The sequence below is a fragment of the Sus scrofa genome, chromosome 4 (genome assembly GCF_000003025.6).
Source record: "Sus scrofa isolate TJ Tabasco breed Duroc chromosome 4, Sscrofa11.1, whole genome shotgun sequence".
NCBI lineage: Eukaryota > Metazoa > Chordata > Mammalia > Artiodactyla > Suidae > Sus > Sus scrofa.
The window spans coordinates 125,431,454-125,458,629 of NC_010446.5; the positions used below are offsets into that span (position 1 = coordinate 125,431,454).

Here is a 27,176-nt window from a genome sequence, read left to right on the forward strand (position 1 = left end):
TTCAGATTTTGAAACTCACTAGGTTTAATTCTTTGGAATAACCACCCTTGAGCCACATTTTTATTTAGGTCATTAAGAGAACCATCGTCATCTCCTTAAAAGGAAAAGTTTCATTAAAAAGGCTAGAGAGCTGCTGCCTGTCTCGAAAACCAATACTTGTAGCTTGTTATATTAATAGTTCTAAATGTCCAAGCCTTATTAAATGAAAACAACCCTAACAGTTTTATCTCAAGCGTCTGGGCAATAAGAATTTTAAAAAGCTGACAAGGAAACATAGCTGAATATTCCGGGAACTTCCATTGTAACGGGAAATGGCATTAACTAGTTCCCTTCGCAATCTTCCCCTAGAAAGGACTGTTCGGGCTGATTTCTTTTAGGGAGCCATCTGCCCTTATAAATAGTATTCAGAAGGCTGAAGGACCCGAAGACGCTCTGCTGATTTTTATCTCCCTAACACCCCAAACAGAGGCAGCCCTCCCTAGCAGGACTGAAATTCCCCGCGAACTAATTTGTAACACTGGATAGCTTTTAAAACATTAGCTCGCCCTACCTTCCCTTGCTTATCAACCAAATTCTACTCAAAAACATTAACGGAAGGTTGAAACAACAGCCCTGAATAGTCAACTTTTTTAGAGACTGTCTCTTTACCTGAATGTCTGCTAAGTTTTTTCCTGTTAATTTTCTGAGAGTCTGTTAGCGTGATTGTGAGCCACATTTCTATGAAAAACATCTTATCTCTCATGTGTTACTCGGGTCAGTGTCTGCTATCCTACTACCTACTATTTGCTGAAGAAAGAATTTATCAGTCTCCGAAGGAAAATACTCCTTAGTGGCCAGTACTTTATTTTGCTTTTTAGGACTCCATCTGCGGCACATGGATATTCCCAGGCTAGGCGTCGAATCAGAGCCACAGCCACACAGGACCCGAGCCATGTCTGAGACCTGCACCACAGCTCATGGCAACGTGGGGTCCTAAACCCACTGAATGAGGCCAGGGATTAACCCGCATCTTCATGGGTACTAGTCGGGTTCTTAACCTACTGAGCCACAACGGGAACTCCCAGTCAGTACTTTTTTCTAAAAAAGGCACTTCTGGAGCTCCTGCTGTGGCACAACAGGATTGGTGGCGTCTTAGGAGCACTGGGACGCAGGTCTGATTCCGGCCCGGCACAGTGGGTTAGGGTCCGGTGTCGCCACAGCTTCGGCTTAAGACTGCAGCTTGGATCTGATCCCTGGCCCGGAGGCTCCATATGCCACGGGGAGGACAAAGTGGAAAAAAAAAAAAAAGTATTTTTCAAATGAGTAGTCTGATGTTAATGTAAAAAATATAAAAGGATGGCTTTATTAAAATACAAATTCAAGAACATTCAAGTTTGTTTTGTTTTTTAAGTCAGCACGAGAAGACAGCAGCTAAGAGGTAATGGCCAACGGAGTCCTAGGCAGCCTGACACCGATGCTCAGAACAAGACGGACGTGCCAGCTCCCCAGGCTGTGGACACCCTAGGACGACCAGGTGGGAAGCCTCTCAGCAGACCGCACCCCTGGATTTATCTTCCACGGTAAATGTGGTACGTGTCACTGGTAAGAGCCTTCTGGAATGTCGTGACACAGAAATCGCTATCCTAGCTCCTTTCCTACTGTGCCTGCTCCATTCCCACTCTTCCCTCCCACCCAAGCCTCCGGTAAGCATCCTTCTCTGAGCAGGACCAGCTTGGTCTAAGCAGGATGCAGAGATCTGAACAGCTCAAAGCAGCGGAAAAACCTCCAACGATATCCTCAATTCTGAACTCACTTTTCCTTTGAGCAGCTACCTAATTCTACCTAAGATGGGGTGAAAGGAACATAAATATTCAGAGGAAAAGCAAAGCATTTGGGATCATCGATCTTCACCTTGGTCCCGCCGCTTCCCTTTCTCAACCCATGAGCAGCACAGTATTTCAATTTCCCAACCATGAACACAGGCGAGCCTAACAAGCACCCAGAAACGGTGCGGAGAGCACCATGAAGCTGCCAAGAACACTGCGCTCGGTGGGGCTGGCCGAGGCAGAACCACCAAGGGAGAAACCCATTAAGGAAAACATGGCAATTCACACAAATGATGCTCTCACAGAAATGTTTTTAAAATAAATTAGCTTCAGCGGTAAGTCACACCACCCCAGTGCTTCTTAGTGTCCATAAAAGGTGTAACACATGGAAATCTTCGCCTACCGAGCTGAGAAGACCAGCACCAGGGTGCATCTTCCAGAAGCACATACGGCCCAGAGACCAGGACATTCGGAATTTCGACTCCTATTTGATCCCTATCACAACCCTTAATTTTCAGACTCGGACCTTCGATCCCTATGTACTAGGCTAAAACTTTCCTACTTCTGCACGTGGCAGTGACAAGGAATTAGGGAAACGAAAGGGCTGATGCTACTTGGGCAGATCTAGCGTCGTAAGTAATCTTAACCCATATTTTAGAATCTTCCAGGAAAGCAAATACTAAGATTTTTAAATAAATTATTCACCCCGCCCTGGTCTCTGGTCAAGAATTTGAGGCTATTACAAATACCTTTTTCACCTCACCTCACAATACACAAGAGCAAACATTCAAGAACCATAATCACAAACTCATATCTTTAAAAAATGGATGCAGCAAAGCCTCCTCTGCGGTTATTCTTGATGCTGGGTTTAGATCCAGGAGTTTATCCAGCAGGTCGTAAGCTTCGTCGGGTACCTCGTCCCAGCCTCCTCCACTGGTAGCAGCAGTCTCATCAGAATGAGCCCCACAGCTGTCCCCGCCTTCTTTGCACACTGAAGGTCCCCAGGCTTGTGCTGAAGGTGTGAGCAGGAGGTCTGCAGCTTTCCGGTCAGGCTTCTCTGAAAAGCTGGGGTCTGGAGACGCAAGCTCTCGGACGTCACCTGCTAATCTGGGAGTGCTGGAATTTACACCCCTGAGCTTCTCACAGAGTTTTCTCAAGTCTTGTGCTGGGACTTCTTTGCTACATAATATTGACTTGCCTAAAAGAGAAAGATGCACATATTTTATATTATTTGAACATATCGGAAGCCTCTCCCTGAAGAAAAATGCAAGTCCCTCTCTGTGTTGGCGATATATTCACGACGAAGAGAAGAGAGGAGCATATACTCTAGTATGAGGGGTTTCACACTGCATGGTTGGGGGCCAAATCGTCGAGTGGGACACACTTAATTAAGGAGAAGGCAGTGACTTGATGAGTGAAGGACACACTTGAGTCAGCCAAAGTCCCCAGCTTCACCACATGCTTCTGCAACCTTCCATCAGCTGCATCTCCCAGGCCCTCCCCCTCCAAGCTTCCGTAGGCCGTTGCTACATGGTCCCCGTCTTCGATTGGGATGCTCTGCACCCCCTGTGCCCAGGACACTCCCACCACGTCGTCACTCAGCTCAGACATTCCTTGTGCGGCCTGACACTCCCAGAGCGTTGATCATTCTAAGCGTCTGGTGTACCCGTAATTGTCATGGACAAAACATGACTGTCTCGCCTACTGGACCATGAGCCCTTTGAAGACAGAACTATATGGTTTATCTTTGAATCCCCAAAACCTAGACAATGACTGGTGCATACTAGGTTCTCCGTTAATGCCTGTTAGGCAACATGACATCATTCAGTGTCTCGTGTCTTTTTTTTTTTTTTTTGGTCTTTTTGCCTTTTCTAGGGCTTCTTCCGCAGCATATGGAGGTTCCCAGGATAGGGGTCCAATCGGAGCTACGGCCGCCGGCCTACACCAGAGCCACAGCAATGCTGGATCCGAGCTGCATCTATGGCCTACACCACAGCTCACGGCAACACCAGATCCTTAACCCACTGAGCGAGGCCAGGGATCGAACCCACAACCTCATGATTCCTAGCCGGATTCGTTAACCACTGAGCCACGGCAGGAACTCCCAGCGTCTCGTGTCTTTATCCACATATCACATCCTTATGGACGCTGTCCTGGACCAGCCTATTCAAAATGACTAAGCCTTCTTTGTTCCCTTGCCCCTTGTTTTTCTCAGCACCACCCATGTGTTTGACAGATCAACTGTTACAGAATCTCTTCTTATAGGGCTTAAATTCTAACAGGGGAGACGAAATAAATTCATACTGTACATATACACAATGGAATATTACTCAGCCATTAAAACAAATGAAATACCAGCATTTTTTGCAACATGGATGGACCTAGAAATTATCATGCTAAGTGAAGTCAGCCATACAATGAGACACCAACATCCAATGCTTTCACTGACATGTAGAATCTGAAAAAAGGACAGACGGAACTTCTTTGCAGAACAGATGCTGACTCACAGACATTGAAAAACTTATGGTCTCCGGAGGAGACAGTTTGGGGGGTGGGGGGATGTGCCTGGGCTGGGGGATGGAAATCCTGTGAAATCAGATTGTTATGATCATTATACAACTACAGATGTGATAACTTCATTTGAGTAATAAAAAAAACAACAGTTGATCTATTGTCCTAGTACAAATAAAGTCCCAATAGACATTTTTAAATGAATTAACAAACCAACCAGATCTCCGTTTTAAAAAACATAAATGTCTTTGAAACATTTCCCAAGAGAATTACCAGACACGGGCAAAAAGAAGTTAAGCACACAAATATTACTGCTTTTGTCACATGCTTCCTCACTAACAGAAATGAGCTGCTCGGCGCCACGACTCCTTTCTGGGTATGGAGATTGCTAACAAAACAATTAACCCAGCTCTGCATGACAAAAAGTTACTTTCGGAGTTCCCATTGTGGCTCAGTGGGTTAAGAACCCAATGAGTATCCCTGAGGATGTGGGTTTGATCCCTGGCCTTGTTCAGTGAGTTAAGGATCTGGTGCTCACACAAGCTGTGGCTTGGATCCGGTGTTGCCATGGCTGTGGCGTATAGCCCTCAGCTGCAGCACCAATTCGACCCCTAGCCTGGGAACCTCCATTTGCTGAAGGTGTGGCCCTAAAAAGAAAAAAAAAGTTAATTTCACAAATGTTCACCTCTACTGGACAGGTGTGCTAAGGCAGGAGGAAGCATGCGGGTGGCGAGGGGTGGCAGGCAGGGAGGAGACAGAGAAGTAAATTACCCCCAACTAACACTCATCAATCCTCTTCTACTTTTAAATCTATTTGATCATTTCCATTCTCTCTAAAAAATTACACCCAGGGAGAATCGTCACACAGTTTCATTCCTTAATTTATAAGGCCACTCTGAAGTCACAAAATAATTGCAGTATGCATTAGAGTATCTCCCCAAGGTACATAATGTGTCTACATTAATTTTTTATATGACCAAAGCGAGGGCTCATTATTCAGGGAAAATATTTTAAACTAATACATTCAATCAAAAACAAAAAACACAAAAAACTGTTTATAGGAGTTCCTGTTGTGGCGCAGTGGTCAACGAATCCGACTAGGAACCATGCGGTTGCGGGTTTGATCCCTGCCCTTGCTCAGTGGGTTAACGATCTGGCGTTGCCGTGAGCTGTGGTGTAGGCCACAGACGCGGCTCGGATCCCGCATTGCTGTGGCTCTGGCGTAGGCCGGTGGCTGCAGCTCCGATTCGACCCCTAGCCTGGGAACCTCCATATGCCGCGGGAGCGGCCCAGAAATGGCAAAAAGACCAAAAAAAAAAAAAAAAACTGTTTCTAGACTACTCTGTGCCAGGCATTTGTTTTAGCTCAAGGGTTTTCTTCTGAATTTATCTGCTATAATTCAACAAGTACTTGACGACAGTCTACCACGGGGCCAGGTCTAGGGGTTGAAGACGGCTGAGGCAGGTTACACACAAGAAAAGCAGAGAAGTACCTGCTGTTAGTCCCTCGTAAGTTTCTGTAGGTCAGGGAGGGGAGCACAGTTGTAGCTGCTAAGTTTTGAGTCCTTTTGTATTCAGCCCAAAGTGACAGTAAGCTCTGACTGAAACACAGCTGACCCTTGAACAGGGAGGGAGTGAGAAGGGGCCAATCCCCATGCAGTCAGGAATCTGCACATCAATTTATAGTCAGCCCTTTACATCTGCAGCTCTGATCTGCAATTAAACCAACTGTGGCTCCGGCGACACTAGTACTTACTGCGAAGGATTCGCCACACACCTCAGACCCGTGTGATCCAAGGGTCAAGTGTGACTACAAAAGCCAGACGAACGAAGCTAAGACAGTGCTCTACGGCATTTCTGTAAACACATGAGAACAAGCATGACGACGGTAAATCCCTGAAAGGCCCTGCCTTTCCTGTGACGCCGGCCCTGGAATGTTTTTTGGTTAGATGTTGCATTTCCAGTTGTGGTCATCATTTACTTTACAAACGGGAAATCTCAGCTCTTCAACACCGTGTTTTAGTGTCTGATACACTTCCCGAACGTCTCATGGAGTTATTCAGCAGTGGAAGACGGTTTTCTCAATCAGGTAAGAATACAATTTCCAAGTTATCAACCGTGCTTCCTCTTCTGGCTTCGTTTCCCACGTCTGTGGGTGTGGTATTTCACCCTTACTACCTTCAGGTACCATTTTCTTATAATAGGTTCAAGAAAGGCACAAGCGGTAGGGGGACATTTTTTGGGAAGCCTCTCTTCTGTGGCTTTCTTCGCAACCGCCACCAAGTCCACCTGGTGGATCGGCCGTGTGCACTGGGGCCTGAGAGAGGGAGGACTCACCCTGCGGTGCCTCTTACTCGGAAGCAGTTCCTGGTTAAAATCACTTGTTTTCACAAACTAACAAACCTCAACCCTTTCTGCATATCATATTTTTCTGAATCATATTTTCCAGGAAAAGTTGGGGTGAGACAGACCTACGTGTCTCTAAAGTCTCTCAGATAATTCTGATATGCCTCCTGATGAAGTCCCACTGCACCCAGCTACGTCTGAGGTCTGCTGACTGAAAGTCTGTCCCAAAGGAGTGTTCCGTGTGGCGTGGCAGCAGGCAGACGCAATCACGCCAACCCGCTCTGGAAAGTGCGAACTGCAAAGCTGCATGGAGGAGAAACCCAAGGGGGCATTCGCGTTCAAATCCCTGGCCAGAGCGAGGCCGAGATAATTCGCAGGTACCCTACGAAACCTGCTGAATATCCAAGCCTTGACGGAGAAGAACCCATGTGACTGAGCAGCGGACCTTCCGCGTGCAATAAGTGCTGATGGCAGCACCCGCAGAGTGGAGGCATTCCGTCCTCAGCCACCCTAACAGGCTTCCGATCTCGTTCCCTCCCGGCGTCCTTACAACACTCTATTCAAATTACCTCTTTTCTTCTTAGCACAGACTAAGGTCGTTTCGGCAGGCCCAAGCACACACGATGCTTAATGCATGTAACAGTAAACAAACCCAAGCAAATGAAAAACATGTAAGACAGTCAAACCACAAGTACAAGGAGTTAAGATTTTATTCCTTACTCTTTTGAGATTATAAAGCTGAGCTTTAAACAACAGAGAAGCACAGTACTTTGCGCTTGCTAAGGTGAAAGGATCGCACCTACAGAAGGGAAGGGATAAATTACTTTCTTACACAATGCCGTTAATTTTCAAACAACTAAGAAACTTTCCAACATCAGAAAACTTTACGAACGCAGATGTTTATTTGTCAAGAGAATTTCACAATTTAAGTGATGTATAGGAGATATGCAAAAGGTATTTGTTTTGTTCTATAATGTAAAACTGCTTACCAAAAGTTTTAGCAGCCTGGATAGTTTCCCTGGATCCACGAATGGTCATAATTTGAGCCAGAGCAGTTAAATCATCACTTGCTTTATAAAATGGATACCGTCCACTAAGCAGAGAGAGGAATATGACACCTGCAGACCACATGTCAATTGCTGTAACAGAAAATCAGCTTTGAGAAAAATCCCCAACCCATAATTTTACTTCTGTATCAACAGTTCGCAACCTTTACTGTATCTTCAACCACCTTAAGAGCCTTAAAAATATTCTGATGCCCAATCCCCTCAAGAGGTTCTGATTCAACTGTTCTGGAGTAGTGCTTAAGCATCAGGGTTTTTTTTTTTTGTTTGTTTTTTTAATAGTTATTTCCCCAATACAATTTTTTTTCCTTACTGTACAGCATCAGTTTTTTTTTTTAAAAAGTTCCTCAGGTGCTTTTAATGTAATTTGTCTAACATCCTTAATACAAAATACACAGTCTTCTTTCTCGAGCAACGTGCTGGTCTGTTTAAAAGGGTGTTTCGTCACGCAGTAAATGCACATTTTATAACATCAAAACAAATCCAAAGTGGCTGTGTAGGAGAAGAGTCTGGATGCTGCTCAGGATCTACACACCACAGCAGTGAACGCGTTGCCCCGCAGTGCAACGTATGAACATCAGAGGCTTGCCTTCAGCCAGGTGCCAACCAACCCCACCTCTGCTGTGACAACGTCCGTCTCCAGAGTCCTGCCGGTTAGGACCAGCTCAGCCTCCCGTGAAGAAGCTCATTAAAGGAAACAAACAGCTTGGGGAAGCTCGTCTTCTGTCCTAACTGCTGAACTCCCTGCATCACCAGGTTACCTGCTCCACTCCCTTGGCCGCTGCCGCACACCTGCCGTTCCTGGCTCCCTGCGTACCTCTGCCCGCGCCTGCAGTGTTTCCTCCAAGCCTCAGGGGCTGAGGTGCCCCCAGAGTTCCAACGCCTCCCCTGTGGACTCTGCTGGACCGGCCCGTCCACAGCTTCCACTACCCCTCGCGTGGTAAGGAAGACACTCGGTGCCACCGGCGGCCCAGACGTCCCCGCGCTCCAGACGCACTATCACCCCGCTGGGCATCTCTGTCTGGATGTTCCACACGCTCTCAAACCAGCGATGCCCCCGTCCCCTTTTTCCTTCCCTGTACACCGGCTACTTCTTTTTTCTCCACGCCGGTTGCCCCTTAAAGGTCCCCAAGCTAGGAATCTGGTAAACATTCTGGAGGCCTTTTCTCTGCCACCCAAATCCCACATCCAGTTATCCGCCAAGCTCTGCCTGTCCCGTCTTCACTTCGGTTCACTCCTCCCGCTCCCGCCGCGTCCGGGCCTCCATCGTCTCCCCGGGGCCGAGCCCTCTCTGCACACCTGCCGAAGGACCCTCCAGAAGACCGTCAGCTCCGGCGCTCTCCCCCTTTCCCGAACCTGCAGGATGTGGTCCGAGCCACACGACACCCGAACCCTGACCTTCGCCACCTCTCTCCCCGTTCATGTGTCACCACTCTGACTTCCCACACAGTCTGGCAACACGAAGCTTGGACGGCTTCCCGCGTGACCGCGCTATCTTGGGTTCCCCTGCTCGTGTGACCCTCCTGTTCTAATCTACATTCTCTTCCCAGGCGTTCCCTCTCCCGTGAGCTTCCTTCCATGACCCCTCAGATGAGAGGAGTCAGAGACCCTAAAACACTCTGCATACTGAACAGACTGCTTCATAATCACCGGAGCGAGTGTCTGACTACAGCGAAAGCAGATCCTTTTCTGTCACCCGCAAAGCACAGAAGGAGCATCTGCCAAACGAATCCACTTCCGTCAAGTCCATAACCCACGTGAAGACGCAACGCCTCAAGAAGGTGTCCTCTGGGATCCTGATCCGTGACGACTCTTTCCGGTTAGAGTTTTTTCTCTTTTGCAAATCTCCGCAATGCTATCACACTGTCTTCACAACCAAAAAATTTTAATCAAACACACAATCATATGCGTACCACAGAAGACGTCTGAGGTACGAGGCAAACATAAGACGTTGCAAGACTGAAGCTGGCCAAGACTGCTAAGCCCAAGTCCCCACAAAGGTGATGTTAGAATTATTCCTGATAAAATCACCTTGTAGAAAGATAAGCAAAACCTAATCTACAGAGGAAAAAAAAAACAACCCAAAGCAACACTCGGGTTAGAAGCTTTCATACACAGCACCAGGTCAAAAACGGGACTACGCTGAAGTGCCAGGATCACCTCCAGACCTTAGGGAGAAGCAGGACAGCTCCGACTTAGTCCTAACTAGACAGCAATCCTAAGATACACCCGTGGAAACCAGCTGAACTGGGTTCTGTGTTTCCAACGTGACCTACCTGTGGTCTGATTGGGGCACTTGGTCAAGACCTCTGGTGCTCTGAAGCCTGGTGTACCTGCCCGAGGTGCCACCTGCTGCCGCCTAATGATGATGAAAGGAGATGTTTCTAGTTACGTTAAAGTTTAATTACGTAAGAACAAAAAATAACACTTAACCCATTTACTTCACAGTCAAGTAGTATCTATGCAAATAAAAGTTACTAGAAGGCAAATGATAATCCAGTGTGATGGAAATCCTAGATTTTGCTTCTATGGGTCCCTTCCCCTCCCACTAGTTCCCAGGTCTTGCTCCAGACAGGTTTTAAGGTAACATCCAGGCATAAGAAGAGGTAGTAGATGATGACAGCCAAAACAGAAAAACAGAACACATCAGGAACGCTGAGGTATAAAAACCTATTTCTGGAGTTCCCATTGTGGCACAGCGAAAATGAATCCGACTAGGAACCACGAGGTTGTGGGTCTGACCCCGGCCTTGCTCAGTGGGTTAAGGATCCGGTGTTGACATGAGCTATGGTGTAGGTCACACACAGACGTGGCTCGGATCTGGTACTGCTGTGGTGTAGGCCGGCAGCAACAGCTCGGATTCGACCCCTAGCCTGGGAACCTCCATATGCCGCGGGTGAGGCCCTTAAAAGGACCAAAAAAAAAATGTATTTCCATTTTGAGGAATTACTTACTGAGCTATCTGTTCACATATGTACTAGAGTTAATCAGAAAAGCTCATGAAAGCTTAAGAAAGTCTTGAAGGGAAGAAAAGAATTTATGTGGCAAAGAACTGGAGGTGGGAGTGTGAGAAAGGTTCTATTATTTGGTTCAGGTTATTCTACGTCGCCAGGAATAAAGAAAACAAGATGACATCACCAAGTAAAAGAGGCCACTCTCAAGTTTCTGAAGAGCTCTTCCTACTTGCATGCAAAGGCAAACGTGCTCTCCCGAGCATGTGTGTCAAGGGTTGTCACCTGCACGTCCAGGTACCGCGCTGCACCAGGGCCCTCGGTTCTCAGAACTGCACTGTTCCCTTTTACTCACTCAAATCAACCGCCCACCAGAATCAGCAGGCTCATCGGGCAGCGTGCAGCACCATCAAAACATATTACCTTGAAAGGCAAATACTGCAAACTTTATCTGTTGCATAACAGTCACAGGTCAGGCTGGCTGGGCAAGAACTGGCAGTTTTCCTCATCACACCACTATTCACAACTTTTGTAGAAATAGCCTTCTTTTTTGTTGCTAATTTTCTAGATAGCAAATCCACAGTCTTTGACTGCTTCATAAGCTGTAAGAGAAAAGTCATATTCCCTGTTTTCACGGCATCTAATGATGCCTCAAATGCTACGATGGCAAAAAGCAACAGGGGAAGCATAACTTTGAGCTGCTAAATGTGCTGTTGGATTGTAAATAAACAGATGTCTATTAAAATTGAAGGTCTCTAGTTCTTTGTGTTGAATAAACATTAAAATCTACTAATTATTCCTACTTCGGGGAATATTAAATTATACTTTATTAGAACTTTTCCTTGAAATGTTACTTAAGTATGAAACATTGACGTTTTAGTGTCTAACTCCATTTCAGAGCTGTAAACTGCGCAATTACAGCGGCTGAATCCAGAGTTTTAATTTGCTGCTCATGCTATCTAGCTGCTACAGGATATCATCAATCAGTTTAAAACCACTTAACACTGGCGACAACTCTGTAAACGCTACAAACATCTTTACGCTATCAACTGCATGTCAGAAACGCATTAGTTGTTGGGAGTCACATCCCAGCCAATGAGAGAAAAGGCCACAATGCTCTGAATGTTCCTGTTCCCTGAGAGAAAGAGCAGCAACCGTCAGCTCATCAAAAAATGATGAAAAATTCCATCGGAAAGGTTCAGAAAAAACTGGAGAAAACGGAAGTGTTGACAAGATGCTCCAAGCAATAATACCTTCTGCCAAAGCAAAACTCTTAAAAAAAAGGACCGCTAATAAAAGCTCATCTGGCCGTTCCCTAAAAGTCTCCCCCGGGTACGACTGACTGAAGGGTGCACGATTAAGCTACGTTACTTACTTTCACTGCAGGGCTCTCATGTGACACGGAGCTGTGTATATTGAAATTTCTTTCTCCAAAAACAGAGCGCTGGACAGAAAGGCCTACAGATCCTTCCTACGATACCAACAAAAACAAGGAGAATAAGGATTACATCTGTAACACTTTCTGCCAGCTGCACTCTGCCACAGTTTTGAAAGAGTTAAGTGACATAAAACAAAAACAGCTGCATCCAAGTCATTCTCAGGCACCAAAACACTTCTGTGAAAAGAGAAGACAGTCTAGACAGCACCCTTCACCCCCCATGCAATGTTATCATAGCCCACAAATACACAGAGCCACCTGCACAGCTGTTAGGTTTTGCTGCGCTGCTAAAACGGAGATGGACACTTCAGGGTTGTCCCCACCAACTAATGCTTTCTTTTAAAAAGGATAATTGCTATAAACTCGATAACAGGCAGGGAAAATTTATTTTCTATTTTTGTTATATAACGCAACTGTACTGACAAAGCCATTATGCACCTACCAAGTGCAGATTTCAGTTTTGAAATCCTAAAACCCTCCCTTATAAATCTTAGTGAAATCTAATCAATTGAATATCTAACCAATGTAAAAAACATTTTTAGCTGCAAGCATTATCCCGGAATAATAACGCTGTTGGATGGAGTACATTTCTAAAACCATCCGAGCCCTTAAGAAGCAAAAGAGGTACCTTTCCATCTTGTCCTTGTTTAATCTGAATCTGCGCATGTGTGTAGGGCCTCTTGACAGAGGTTTTTGTGGTAGGCTGCGGATCCAGCTCCTTAGGTGCTGCTGGGCCACTCAGTGAAATTTTGCTTCCGGTGATTACATAGGATTTATTTTGTGAACAGCTTTCCTGCTGAGCTTCAGACTGGACAAATTTGAGAAGCTCTATTTTCGTATCATGGGTTCCTTGGGCCAAACCAAAGTCTACCAAGGCATACCTAGGAAACAAAAGCATTTTTACTTCTCTGTGACAGTTAAAGCTTGGTAACATCATAATACAAACCATATTCACACAGAAACTGTAATTCTTCTGAAGATAAATTAAGGGTTTATAAAATCCTTAAAAAAAGAAAAGTTAAGATTTACAGGCAAGGTAAGGATTTAATAGCTAACTACTGAAACTTAAGGAAAGATGTAACCCCTACACACAAAAGCATCTTTTGTCCCCTCTGTCCACTGGGTTGTGCAGACAAGGAATGCAGGATGTGAACGCAATACTTTGTTCTCTGACAGTGGAAAGAGGTGGCATCATTGCAGACAACTTGTTTTATTTTTGTTTGTTTGGCCACGCCCATGGCATATGCTGAACTTCCTGAGCCAGGGACTGAACGTGCACCCCGGCAGTGGCCCAAACTGTTGCAGTGACAACGCTGGGTCCTTAACCCACTGTGCCACAGGAGAACTCCAGATAATTTTTTTTTTTTTCTTTTTAGGGCCACACCTGCGGCATATGGAAGTTCCCAGGCTAGGGGTCTAATTGAAGCTGCAGCTGCTGGCCTACACCACAGCCATGGCAACGTGGGATCCAAACCCTACATGCAAACCATACCCCAGCTTGTTGGCAATGCTGGGTCCCTAGCCCACTGTGCGAGGCCAGGAACCAAACCCTCATCCTCATGGATATACTTGGGTTCTTAGCCCATTAGGAACTTCAAGATAACTTTTAATTAACAAGTTTAAAAGAAAAATAAATTAAAATCAGTTTAAAAACCTGATTTCATTAAAGAAAATTGGGGAGTTCCTGTCGTGGCGCAGCAGAAACAAATCCGACAAGGAACCATGAGGTTACGAGTTTGACCCCTGGCCTCGCTCAGTGGGTTAAGGATCTGGCATTGCCGTGAGCTGTGGTGTAGATCACAGACGCAGCTCGAATCTGGCATTACTGTGGCTCTGGTGTAGGCCAGCAGCCACAGCTCTGATTAGACCCCTAGCCTGGGAACCTCCATGTGCCATAGGTGCGGCCTTAAAAAAGACAAAAAAAAAAAAAATTAAATTAAAGAAAATTTAAGTCAGGAGTATAGTATAAAAGCCCAAGAAAAGAAGTTATCGTTCCATTTTCCTTACTATATTCAAAACAACCCACTGTGTAAACAGCAGTATTTAAGTTTCCCACTTACAGTGCCTCTATGTATATAATCAGCATAAAAAGTATACAAAACCCCAAAACTTCAATGTTGAAGCAGGAACTCGGCTATCATGTGGTACAATCCTCTTATTTACTAAGAAAAGAAAAATGAGGCATAGAGATAAAGGCATAAGGTAAAAAACCAAAGACCCCAAAAAACCTAGACTCCTTCTGAGTCTCTTTTACTAAGGGCAATTTCCACTGAGCCACGGTCCATCTAGTGATGCAAGCTGTTTCACTAATTATCTTCTCCTGAGTGTATTTCCCTCCCCAATCATAATGCCAAGTGGCAAGCGAAACCAACCTGCGCACGGCTGCTGCGGTAAGGCCCACGTCTAAGAGTTGGACCCCACAGCCTAAGTTCACTCAAGTATAAACAGCTTCTGATTCCTTTCCATACTTACTTTTTCAGGCGCCTATTATATAAAAAATTGCTGGGCTTAACGTCACGGTGAACAATCCCAAACTGATGAATGCGTTTCAAAGCTCTGAACAGATTAAACATATATTCCCGTACTTCTTGAAAAGAAAGAGAATTCAAAATGTCCTAAAATACAGTGATGAATAAGGTGGTAAGATTACTTTTAATCAAATACGTTGTTAATAAAAATTCAAAAACGATTAAAACCTACCAAGAAGGACTCATGCTCCAGATAGGGCATAGCAATAACCACGTGATCATTTTTCCTAAAACAGTATTTAACTCCCATGACGTTGTCTTGCCCCCTAGTGGAAAAACGCAAGAACTTTAGCAGAAAGGTCAAATGAACTGAAACTCTAAGCTCAGTGTTTTAACAAATACAACTGCAGCAATGCATAAATAATGCTAGAAAACTAACGCAAAACCATCACCACACAGGAGAGTATACACATTAAGTGACTTATACAAGATAAAGGGTTTTTTTGAAACAAAGACAACACCAGTTATGAAGTTATAATTCAAAACCAAGACAATTACACTTTTAATTGGGAAAGTGGCAGAATGAGAAGGAAAACATGAAGAATGAAAATGAGTAAGACTTCACAGCAGATAAGATGGTAGAGGTAATCCATAAATCAGTTAAAAATTAGTAATTGGTAACATTTACTGAACATTCACTACAAACCAAGTTCTGATCTTCACATCTGTCAAAAGACTCCCTTAACCTTCACAACAACGCTCCGAGGATGGTGCTACGAGTGCTCTCCCTCGCCTACAGATACTGAAGTCGAGGCACAGGGAAGTGAAGGAACTTCCCGAGATAACTAAGCTAGCAGGTCACGGAGCCAGGATTTGAGTCCAGGCAGTGTGCTCCAGATCTACACTCTCAACCGCGGTCCTCCTCTGCCTTGGAGAAATGAGAAAACGGGGCAAAGCGGTTCCCATGGTTCTGCACCTGCGTGAGTAAAACGACACGGATACCAGCAAAACACGCCGCGCAGACTCGAAAAGAAACACCGGAACCCAAAACCTCGTCACTCTGATAAAGATGCCTCGATACAAGATTCTATCTTAAGTGAGAAGCCAAGTGGGAGTGAGCGACAGAAACCTAAAGTGATTCAGAGAGAAGAGAAAACTGAGCCCTGGAAAAGTCTCGAGTCCGAGGCCGGATGGGGGTGTCACCCAAGGGAGCTGCCGTGAAGGACGGGGTGGTCAGCCTGGGGCCCAAGAACAAGGACTGAGGGAAGGCTTCTGGTCCGGCCAAGAGGAATTAGCGAATTTTCAGAGGGCAGTTTAAGCGGAAAGCAAGAGGCCAAACAGGATTGAAGGAGGGAAAGCGGACAGACGAGAAACAGCACAGAAAGACGCCTGCTGTGTAGCACAGGGAACTCTATCTGGTCACTCGTGATGGCACACGATGGAGGACAATGCGAGAAAAAGAAGGCATACGTGTGTATATACGTATATCCATCCCTTTGCTATACAGCAGAAATCGGCAGAACGCGGGAATAAACTACAACAGAAAAAATAAAAATCTTAAAAAAACCATAAAGACAATTTTCCTGAAATATCTGGCAAAGAAAAGAATAAAAACCAGTGTGGGAGCTAGAAAGGAAGCAAGATCAGGTAGATTTGTTTCTTTTTTTAGCATGCACATTTTTGAAGAAGAAGGCAAGGAAAACTGGTCAAGGGAGTTATTTCGAGTGTGTGGGGGAGGAAGAAGCTTCTTCAGGGGACGAGAGGCTGTCATCAGGCCTCAGAGCGGCCGCCTCATTCTCTCGCCTTCCGTCATACACAGAGAGGGCAAACTGAAAGCAGGTGTGTTCACTCCTCCGGGCGCTGTTTAGTGGGCACCACCCTCCAGACACGATGCTGGGCTTTCAGGATGCGACGGGGAAGGGACCGAACATCCCTGCCCTCCTGGACTTTCCTGTCTGGTGGACGATGAGGACAACAAACAAGGGAACAGTAACGACAAATTACGACAAGGGCTTTGAAAGGGATCCAAAGGGCTCTGACAAGAAGGTGTTCGGAGACGACCTCTTTGAAGTGGTACCGTTCCTGCTCAGGGTTCCTGCTCAGGGCCGAAGAGGAGTCGGCACGCAAAGCCCGGGAGGGAGCGGCCCCGACGGGGAGACAGCACCTGCAGGGCCCCGAGGTGAGGGCGCTCCTGGATAAATCTGCGGAGCTGGAGACCCCGGAGCACAGCGAGGGGGCGCGAAGACTGGCAGGAGATGAAGTTGGCTTTGTTCTTTCCGGAGAACATTGGGAAACCACTTAAGAATTTTAAGAGGCGGAACAGCATCCAATCGATAGTACACACACACCTATTTTACATTTTAAAGACCACTCTGGCTGTCCGGTGACTACGAGATGAAGAGGGAACAGAAGCAGGCTGCTGTGGGAAGCTAGGCTTGGGCTGAGGGGATGGCTGAGAAGATAGAAAGATACAGATAAATTTTAGATCTATTTGGGAGGCAAAATCACCAGGACTTGGCAGTGGATGTGGACGAGGACAGAAGAGGGACACTGAGGGTGACCACTCGGTTTCTGGCTTGAGGGGCCAGGCAGACAGCGGGGCCACTTGCTGAGGTGGGTGGATGGAAACACATGGTTGCCATCGGCATTTTTGGACAGGCGAAGGAGGGTTAGAACGTCGCTGCTGGAGCACTGAGGACGAGCGGTGTATTAGCCACCCAAACGGAAACGTCAGCGGTACGAATCTGCAGTGGAGAGGTCTGAGGCCAGATACACACCCACGGGGACCCTGACCATGTGTGCACCCAAGGCCGGTGGAACACACGACCCCACCTACGGCCGTCTGGAGGAACACAGCCCGGGGCGGAGGGCTGAGGATCGCCCGTGTTTGGGGTCAGGGGAAGAGGAAGAACCGGCAGAGGACACTGCACACACAGGCCACGTAAGGCGGGAGGAAATCAATGGCAGTACAGTCAAGAGACAATTGCCCAAAGCACCTAAACTGACACTGCCAGACGTGTGCACGGGAACAGAGAAAGGGACCAAAAAGCCGAAGCCACAGCTGGCTCTGAAGTAGCTTCAGCTTGGCGTGGAGGAGGCGGGCGTGGAGGAAGCAGCCAAGCAGGTAGGCTGCGAGGAGTCTGGCTGTGAAGGGGAGCAGAGGCCAGGAAGCGGCCGGAAGGGGGACGGCGGCACAGGGAGCTCCAGAGAAAGCCCGTCATGTCTCTCGTTGACAGGGAGGGCCTCGCAGAGAAAGGCCAACGACAAACACATGCCACATGGTTCTGCTGTTCCAAACCAAAATGAGACAAGGCTGCCAAAGTCTGGGGAGACATGAGGGTCAGTTTCCCATATTTTAAAAAACATCTCGACCATGGGAGCCAAGGCTTACGACTTGGCAGGAAGAGCAGAAAAAGTGGTAAGAGACTAGGAAGTCAAGCTGAGCCTCAAGGGAAATCCACTCCAAAAATTCACAGGAACTTACCTAGCCATCCCAAGACCCGAGGGAAAGTGCTAGCAAACCGCCAGCCCCTGCCTGAAGAACCTCTTCACCCGTGTTAGTGATCGACGCAAAAATCTTACAAACCAGAGCGGCAGTTCAAGTAACATGTGCACGTTGCCTACCCCGCCACTGTCAGGCACTGAAGTTCAGCTGCAATTCTTACAGGATGACTCGTTGGAATTAAGTGTTTTAGAGCAATTGTTTCTTCTGGTCCCACTTGCAACTGTGCTGTGGCCAAATAAACTGAGCTGAAAGTGCCTGTAAAACAATGTATTAGCTTGTTCAATATATGGTTGTATAAATATGAATGAGATAAAGCTAATACAGTTCTTAAAAACTGGAACCCATAAAATTATCATCAGCTACCATTAATATTTTAATGAGACTGAACATGAAAAGCAAACACATCTGTAAATACAACTTATTTTCAATTTTTAATAAATTCTTAACTGTCCTCAGTTCTTTAGGGGACACAGTAATTCAGCAAAGCTACATGGTAAACCCGTTCAGTCAACTAGGTTTAGCAAAAAACATCTCCATGGTACGACCCATTCCAGTCAGTATTCTTCTGCAATATTATCATTTGAGATTATTTTAAGCCTTGGATACAGGTCTATTAGAAATAAAACGATAATAGTCGTAAGGGGGAAACAAAGCTATGTTTTGTTTTTTGGCCACACCCATGGCATGCCTAAGTTCTGGGTGCGGCGAGCCAACCCGCACAACAGTGACAAGGCCAGATCCTGAACCCACTGAGCCACCAGGGACCTGCCCCCCGACCAGCCCCACAAAAGGTTTTTTAACTTTATCATGAAACTAAACAGAATAAAAGATTTGATGGTCAATTAAATTTGAGAAATACTGAGTTAAAACAAACTGATAGATTTCTTAACTACAAAATTTTCTAGACCTTTAATGCACTGAAGCACATAACAAAAAACCAGGAAGAGGTCTCCACACTATAGTTTTCAAACTTATTTAGCCTCAGATCGCATTCCACCTGTCCCCTTCTCAAGGAATAGCTGTCTATTTGTCAGAAGGACACCGGTGTTCTCCAGAACAAAGTTTTTGAACACCAAGTCAGTATGACAAGAAAAAAAGATGTAAAGATTTGCTTCTTACATCCCCCAATAATCCCATCTTCTAATTTCTCTGCCCTCACCAACACAGCCTTCTCTCCTCTGAAACTTTTCATTGTGAAAAGCAAAAAATGACCAAATGCAAGTTGTGCTTTGTATTTTTAGGACTGCATCCATGGCATATGGAAATTCCTGAGCTAGGGACTGAATCCGAGCCACAGCTGCAACCTACACCACAGCTGAAGCAACGTCAGATCCTTTAACCCACCTTGCCGGGCCAGGGGTCAAACCCAAGCCTCTGCAGGGACCCAAACCACTGCAGTCTGATGCTTAACCCACGGTGCCGCAGTGGGAACTTTGGAAGTTTTCTTTTTACTGTTGTTATTTACTATTTCTCAGGAGTTCCCATCATGGCTCAGTGGTTAACGAATCTGACTAGGAACCATGAGGTTGCTGGTTCAATTCCTGGCCTTGCTCAGTGGGTTAAGGATCTGGCGTTGCCGTGAGCTGTGGTGTAGGTTGCAGATGCGGCTCAGATCCTGCATTGCTGTGGCTGTGGTGCAGGCTGGCGGTTATAGCTCCAATTGGACCCCTAGCCTGGGAACCTCCATATGCTGCCAGTGCAGCCCTAAAAAGACAAAAAAAAGTTGTTATTTACTATTTCTCAATACGGCTGCCCAAAAGTTCTATTGTGTTTGATACTCCCACTCCCTTTACAGCTGTCTGCCAAATTCACCCTCTACTCAGTCATTATGACTGCCAGGATAAACAAAGGATATTTATCTAAATACTGGCCATCCTACAAATATTGTACCACTTTATTTTCATCATTTTGTCATCCTCAGTTTCATGTACGTTTCTGTGCACAAGTCTACCTAACTGCAACGAAGAAAGAGAAAAATATTTGGCTTTCTCAGATCAAATCCCCTCATCTGAGTCTTAAATTTTTCACTGTTAAGAATTACCATATATTAATATGGCAATACTTTTAATGGTTTAAAAATATAAAGGTTAAAATACGACTGTTCATTTTACTGTAAAAACTTATTTATTCTTTCATTCTTTCCAGGGAAAAAGAAAAGCTGTTACAGTAATTAGTGATAGAACTACAGTCTTAGTATTTTTCAAAAGGGTATTGTTTAATATGAAATAATAGTGAAAATCAGTATTATATGAAGGAAAATAGAAGGATAAAAAAGCTTACAAAGATAATGAAGTATAGTCCCAAATTACCTTCTCCAATTTTGTCCTTAATCTTAAAAACATTACCAAGCTGTGGTACCGCTTCATAAAGCTTCTCAATATCTTTTTTAACACCTATCAAAGAAAAAAGAATTCAGTTACAATTAATGAAAGTATGTTTTATATTTTCTTAGGTTAAAAAAAATCTCAATAAAATAATCTTTTTTTTTTTTTTTTTCAATTTTTGCCTTTTCTAGGGTTGCACCCGTGGCATATGGAGGTTCCCAGACTAAGGGTCTAATAGGCGCTGTTGCTGCCAGCCTACACCACAGCCACAGCAACACCAGATCCCAGCCGTGTCTGCGACCTACACCGCAGCTCACAGCAACGCTGGGTCCTTAACCTGCTGAGCAAGGCCAGGGATCAAACCCGAAACCTCATGGTCCCTAGTTGGGTTCATTAACCACTGAGCCATGACAGTAGCTCCATCAATAGAATTATCTTTATATATAAGTAATTAAATTACAAATAAAAATAGCTATAATAAACCTTAAAATCATGGTAAGCATAAACCCCCATCGAGCCGCTTTAACTCACACCACCTCTTGAACTAAGAGACGAGGCTGAGAAGCACTAGAATCTCTCGCACCCAATTTCTCCTACTCTGAAATTACTGACACTGCACAGAGTACAGCATGGTTAGGAAGCTAAGCCTAAAGAATAAACAATGTGTGCTATGATCACTGGATGGCATGACAAGGACACAACGCAATCTTCCTGAAGCGATTCCCTTCCCGGAAACATACAAAATGTCACAGGCTGGGGAAAGTTTTACATACTGAACAGTCACAATAAAGGCTGCCAGAGAGGAGGGTGGCTAAAGGTCTCAGGGATGTTGAAACCTATTCTTTAAAACTGTCTCAATTACCAACCATATCCGACACCCCGACCGCACATAAACTGCCGCTTTTAAATAAATACAAGCTCTTCCTCAAAATGGACATGCTTCAAATAGGAATTTGCAAGAATATAAAATGTGACAAACTAGTGGATACAAAAAAGAACTACACACAAGAAGAGTCCTCAGATCGCATCACAAGATCCAGGCCAAGCATCAGCTACATTCTAAGTTATAATAACACTCTGCATCTTCTAAGAATTTAAGACATCTTCAAAGTATTTTCCCATGTACCACCTTTTTAGATCTACATAATAGCACTGTCACATTGAACAGAAATAATTATCCTGATCTTTCAGACAAGGAAACCACATTCAGGGAAGTTAAATCCCTGGCCCAATTTCACAGAGGTACTGCTGCTAAGTCAACAAAGTCCCTCATTGAGCAAACGCCATGTTTTAAAAAGTGCCCAGCAACTGCCATGTTAAAAAATAAATGATCCAAGTTGGTGACGCCCGTGTTCTCTAGGAGCCTAGTCGTGGAAGAGACAGATGTTAAGAGCTCACTTTTAATACAAGACTTTAGTTGTAATGTCAGAGGGAAGCATCCGAACCCTTCCGAATGTGCCAGGAAGCTTCCGGTGACCGTGAACCTGTGTTCTGAAGCATTTACCAAGCAGAGCAAGTACCAGAAGGGACTTCAGGAATCCCTTCTTGCAAAGACAAGGGAAAGGGAAAAGGGGGGGATTATTGTGGGGGGAGGGGACAGTAGGAGAGAGAATGAGATTCAATACGGAGCAGGAAGGAAAGGCAGACGACGCACACGAAAGCCCTGGAAAGTTTTCACGCAGGAAGAGGACAAGCGGAGGATGAATGTGAGGAAGAACATTAAAAGGTGGAGACTAAACAAGAGGCCAAGCCCCAACCCAGCAGTCTTTCCACGGCGTCGCCACGTAAGGTAACGGGAAGAACTTACGTAAATTACCCTCATTTTCCCATCTACTCTGAGGGCCAACTGGAGAAGCTTCGTGGATTTCCATACAAGAGGCAATAAAACAGTAATTACGTGGCGCTGAGAGGCTTCAATCAAAATCCTGGCGTCACTATTACCCAGGCCGTACGTCCTCTCTTGGGCACACAGCTTCTCTCTCTGAGCACTAGTCTCCCCATCAGTAGAAAAGGGGGTGATAAGAGTGCTCAGGCTGCTGAAATACTGGGAGGATCAAATGAAATAACAGACATAACACAAGAGAAGCTTTAAGACAATGGTGACACATCACTAATATTAGGTAAAAGATACTGGCAGTTCTTACTGTTGTAGCTACTATATTACCTTTATTTTTTATTAACTTTCGGGTTTTTGCTCTTTTCCTTTCTGCCTGAAATCCCCTCCCCTCCGTAACTTCCCATGTCCCGCTCAGCTGTCAGTTTCCTTGGCATCCTATTGAAATCTGCACTCCTCCCATTACCCATGATACCCTGTCTATTGTCTCTGACCTTCTCATCTGCAAAACAAAGCTAGGATTCAAGCTCCCACCAGTACAGGCTCTCTGTCCGCATAATTCACCACAGTGCACTCGGCTCTTAGAGCAGTGCCTGGCCTGTGTGCTGAATGAGTGAGTTCTTACTATCATTATGGGCATTCAGAGATAGCTGTAAGAAAAAAAAAAAACCCCAAAAGTGCAGAAATTACACTAGAGTGAAGCCAAAAACAAGAGCAATCACACCACCACCAGCAACCACACCACTTTGCTCTAGAGACCAAAACCAAGGCCTGGGGGAAAAGCTGGCTCTCCAGCAGTCATGGCTGCCACAGTCAATTACAATCATTCCTAATGGGTGTCAAGGCCAACCAGCTTCAAATCCCAGGGTCAGAGGAGAGGCGTCGTGAAAAGGCACTACACTAAATTCAATCTGCCATTACATTCCTTTGATTCTAAGCCACAATTTTAATAGCTCTGAAATCGGGATGCAACTTTCTGTTGCTGGCCAGCCTGGAAACTTCCACAATAGGTGTCAATGTCTTGAAGAAAAGTCAAGAAATCAGAGGTGCAGTCACATGTAACCCAAAAGCCAAGTGGCTATAGGGAGGGAAAGGAGGTGATGACGTAGAAATCAAATACCGGCCAGCTCCACAGAACCAGTCTCTTCCTAAGAACCCACTCATAAAGGCTTTCTTTTTTTTTTTAAGAAAAATGCACTCTTCAAAGAAATTCTGCATCACTAATGCATGAAACAATATTATGAGAAAAAAATAGGCTACCAATGAGTCCGAGCGTGAAAAGTGATTCAGAAGAGACAGATCTGAAATGTTTATTTTCCTTTTCACGTATGTGCCAGAGATGGACAATTATGTGTCTAGTTAGGTCTAAAAGGACACTTCTAAGAATAGAAACCAATTCTAGGTGATGAGGAGAGCGCTGGGTCGTGTATAAGTGGTGGCATTTCTGAGAAGTACATAAAAGGACGGTGTATCTTAAATCAATGGTATTTAGGTATGACACAGTATTTTAGGGTCCATTTGCAGTCTTTTAAATGACTAAACGTATTGGAGTGTTTATGTGTTTTACTGCATGTAACTGATTAATAACAACAAATGTTTTATCGGATGACAACAAGGTGTACTGCCTACTAATTTCATGTGGCTATTTACACTTAAATTAATTACAACTGAATTAAAAATGTATCTCCTCAGTCACACTGGCCTCATGTGACAACATACAAACATTTCTGTTACTGCAGAAAGTCCTCTGGGACAGGCTGCTGCAGAAAAAAGCCTGGAATCCAGAGTCTGGATTCACTCCCACCATTAAACTGCATGAGGGTTCAAGTTTTTAACCTGTTGTAAAACAAAAGAACTGGCTTAGATGAACCTTCCAACCATAACAGCCTATGGTTTTCCTGCAAGTGCCATGTTTTGGAACTTTCCTTTGCATAAGTGTGAGCTGGGAGTTTGTAGCAGAGATGCTGGTTAGCTGTTGGAATTAACCAGAAGGAAAATGCAAGTAGTAGGAAAAGACTAACGGAACGTGAAGCCACGGGGATGACGGAGCTGGATGTGCTTCCACCCCGACTCGCTTACCAGGTGCCCGCCTCTCGCTGCACAACCCAAACTGCGTGTATGGGAATGTCTCGGCAGAACAACTCCGAGGGTTCTGAACGATGGAAAAACTCCCTGACCACCAGAGTGAGTGAAAACTCCCCGCGTTCTCAAGGAGGAAGACAGTACTCATTCAAAAGCTAGGAGACGCCTAAGAGCAGAGACCAAGCACTACATAATATACTTTGAAGACTGGGGTAAGACCCGAAAAGCCCACTAACAAAATGTTAGTTAAAGGCCCATATTTCATAGAGAAAGGTCTGGGCCTCTGTTTTGAATTTTTTTTTTGGTCTTTTTAGGGCCGCACCCGTGGCATATGGAGGTTCCCAGGCTAGGGGTCGAATCGGAGCTGTAGCTGCCAGCCTACGCCAGAGCCACAGCAGTGCTGGATCCGAGCCGCGTCTGTGGCCTACACCACAGCTCTCAACAACGCTGGATCCTTAACCCACTGAGTGAGGCCAGGGACCTAACCCGCAACCTCATGGTTCCTAGTCGGATTCGTTTCCCCCGAGCCACTATGGGAACTCCTGTTTTGAAATGTTAAGCGAATTAGGTTTTTTCTGTGACCTAAGACCCAGGTTGGCTTTCTTTTCTGTGACGTAATGTCCGGGTTGGCTATAGCAAGGGCCTCCTTAACTACATCCCCTGCTTTCATCCTGGGCGGCCTATCATCGATTTGTAGCACAGCAGCCAGAGTGACCGCAAGTCACCACATCACTGTTTTGCTCGAACCCACCGGAAGTTTCACATCTCGCGCCACCCAAAAGCCATAGAACCACCTCCTTTCTCGCCCCTCTCTGACTTCACCCCCCTCTCCTGCCGTCCTGCAGCTCCGTGAGCAGCTGGCCCTCTCTGAGTGCTGGGCACACTCCAGCTTAAGGTCTTCAAACTCGCTGATTCCTCTGCCTGGGACGCTCGGCCCCAGACACATGCACGGGCAGTTAACCCCGTCAAGTCGGAGCCCAAATGTTACCACCCCAAACCTCCTCGGACTAAAATCACAATTTTCTTCCCCAAAATGTCTTGGCACTCCTTCCCTTTGCATTGTCTTCACAGCACTAATTATGTTTGAACACACTATTTAATTTTTATTTTCTATCTCTACTACGACTTGAGGGCATTGATTTTTGTGCATCGTGAACTGATGTGTTACCAGCACCCAGGAAGCTGCCTGCACTAACAGACATTTAAGAAATATTCACCATACGAATGAAATGGTTTCAATTTCTTACCAAGCAGTAAACTGACACTCTAGAAATATATGTCATGCTTATTCTGGGGCTTCATGTACGGCCTAAAATCAGGTCTCCTGTAACAAGGGAGATCATACCATTTAGCCCAAATTGGGACACTCTGAGAATGAAAGGGGGCGCTAAGAATTACACTGTGACAACAGGCATAAACTAGACCCGTCTCGGGCAAACCAGAACACTACCTGTAACCCGTCTTAGAAGTGTGGGCCAAGGGCATCCAGATAGCACCCCGCAAGCAAGCCTTCTACTCAACAGTATGGAGGAGACACTCAGTGCACACAGAGTTTATACCTCATTCTTTCAACTCAAAAGGTTTTATCACTTATTAAACTTGGCATACGGCAGATACTTCAAAAAAAAAAAAAGTTTGCTGAGAAAAGGAAAGAATAAACATTTGATTTAATACTATGCCAGATACTTTGTTCACTGCAGTGGGTTTTTTTCCCCTTCTGTTTTTAGGGCTGCACCACAGCATATGGAAGTTCCCAGGCTCCGGGTTGAATCAGAACTGCAGCTGCCGGCCTACACCACAGCCACAGCAACGCCAGATCCTTAACCCACTGAGCGAGGCCAGGGATTAAACCCTCGTCCTCATGGATACTAGCTGGTTCGTTACTGCTGAGCCAGGTCGGGAACTCCCAAAAATAATATTTTTGAACAAGTACTAAATAACGCTTAAGACAAAGATGGAAAAAAAGACTCAGCTACATTTAGGAAAAAAGAAATACAACCAACAACCAACTGGAACCCCTATTTAACCAATATTTATTAAATGCCTGCCTTGTCCCAGGCACTGTGCTAGAGCAGGAATAAAGACGCACATTACAGAATGCAAACTCAGGCACTGTTTGACCCTCTCTCTCATTTCAAGGTCAGGCTAAGTGGCAAATAAAACTTCATGATGTACACTGAGATACAGTCCCTAATTATCACTGCAAACATTTCATTTACTTTTGTCAGTGAATACTGCTGCTGCATACTTAAACCAAAATCCCACCAACGTCAATTGCTAAATCCAAGCTTAATGCAATATAGTGGTAGAAATTCTAGAAGAGAAATTCCCGTCGAGTATCAACAAACTTTGTGTTCTTTGACAACCAGGAATATTTAGACTAGCAACTTCATCTGTAAAATGGTATGGTTAGACGACAATCCTCCCAAAATGCAATCCAATTCCCAAACTAGACCTTAGAAAGTTTTACTGATTCATAAACTGCTCCTATTTAAATACACAAGTCACTTGAAATTTCAGGAAGTGTTCTGGGCCTTGTGTTTGTTTTTTAATAATAGAAATTACAGAATTGTTGCCTGTACATCTTTGGAAATAAACACATACCTGGTAGTTTAAAATTCTGCTCATGTTTTTTTAATGAGCCATCCGCCTGAAAGCGGCCATGCAGAGGAGAAAAAGCCATTGGTTCATCCATCTGAACCCCCAGAGACGCCTCCATCACAAAGCAAGTGGGGTGCAAAATGCCAGCTAAGGGGTCATGTCCACAGGGGGAGCAAAGCAGCTGTGAAAATCAGAATTCTGGAGCAGGTGAGAAGTTTATATCACTCAGTGAACTAAACACTAAAAAG

At 45.2% G+C, this 27,176-nt stretch overlaps 1 protein-coding gene across 7 annotated transcripts in view; it reads right to left on the reverse strand.

The window, feature by feature from the left end:
* Positions 1–27,176, reverse strand: part of CDC7 (cell division cycle 7) — a 27,914-nt gene continuing 738 nt past the window's right edge. For 2 of the 7 annotated variants that reach the window (XM_013997378.2, XM_013997379.2), the window contains exons 2-12: positions 26,932–27,126; positions 20,397–20,480; positions 18,207–18,342; positions 14,815–14,908; positions 14,587–14,729; positions 12,743–12,995; positions 12,052–12,147; positions 11,100–11,278; positions 10,002–10,084; positions 7,651–7,800; positions 1–3,003 (exon numbers count right to left, since the gene is read on the reverse strand). In XM_013997378.2, the coding sequence (XP_013852832.2) occupies positions 2,606–3,003; positions 7,651–7,800; positions 10,002–10,084; positions 11,100–11,278; positions 12,052–12,147; positions 12,743–12,995; positions 14,587–14,729; positions 14,815–14,908; positions 18,207–18,342; positions 20,397–20,480; positions 26,932–27,046 (1,731 nt within the window). In that variant the 5' untranslated portion in view covers positions 27,047–27,126 and the 3' untranslated portion in view covers positions 1–2,605. Of the gene's footprint in view, positions 3,004–6,252; positions 7,801–10,001; positions 10,085–11,099; positions 11,279–12,051; positions 12,148–12,742; positions 12,996–14,586; positions 14,730–14,814; positions 14,909–18,206; positions 18,343–20,396; positions 20,481–22,218; positions 26,105–26,931; positions 27,127–27,176 lie in introns of those variants that run through there. The other 5 variants (XM_003125912.5, XM_013997380.2, XM_013997381.2 and 2 more) reach the window with 4 other exon arrangements.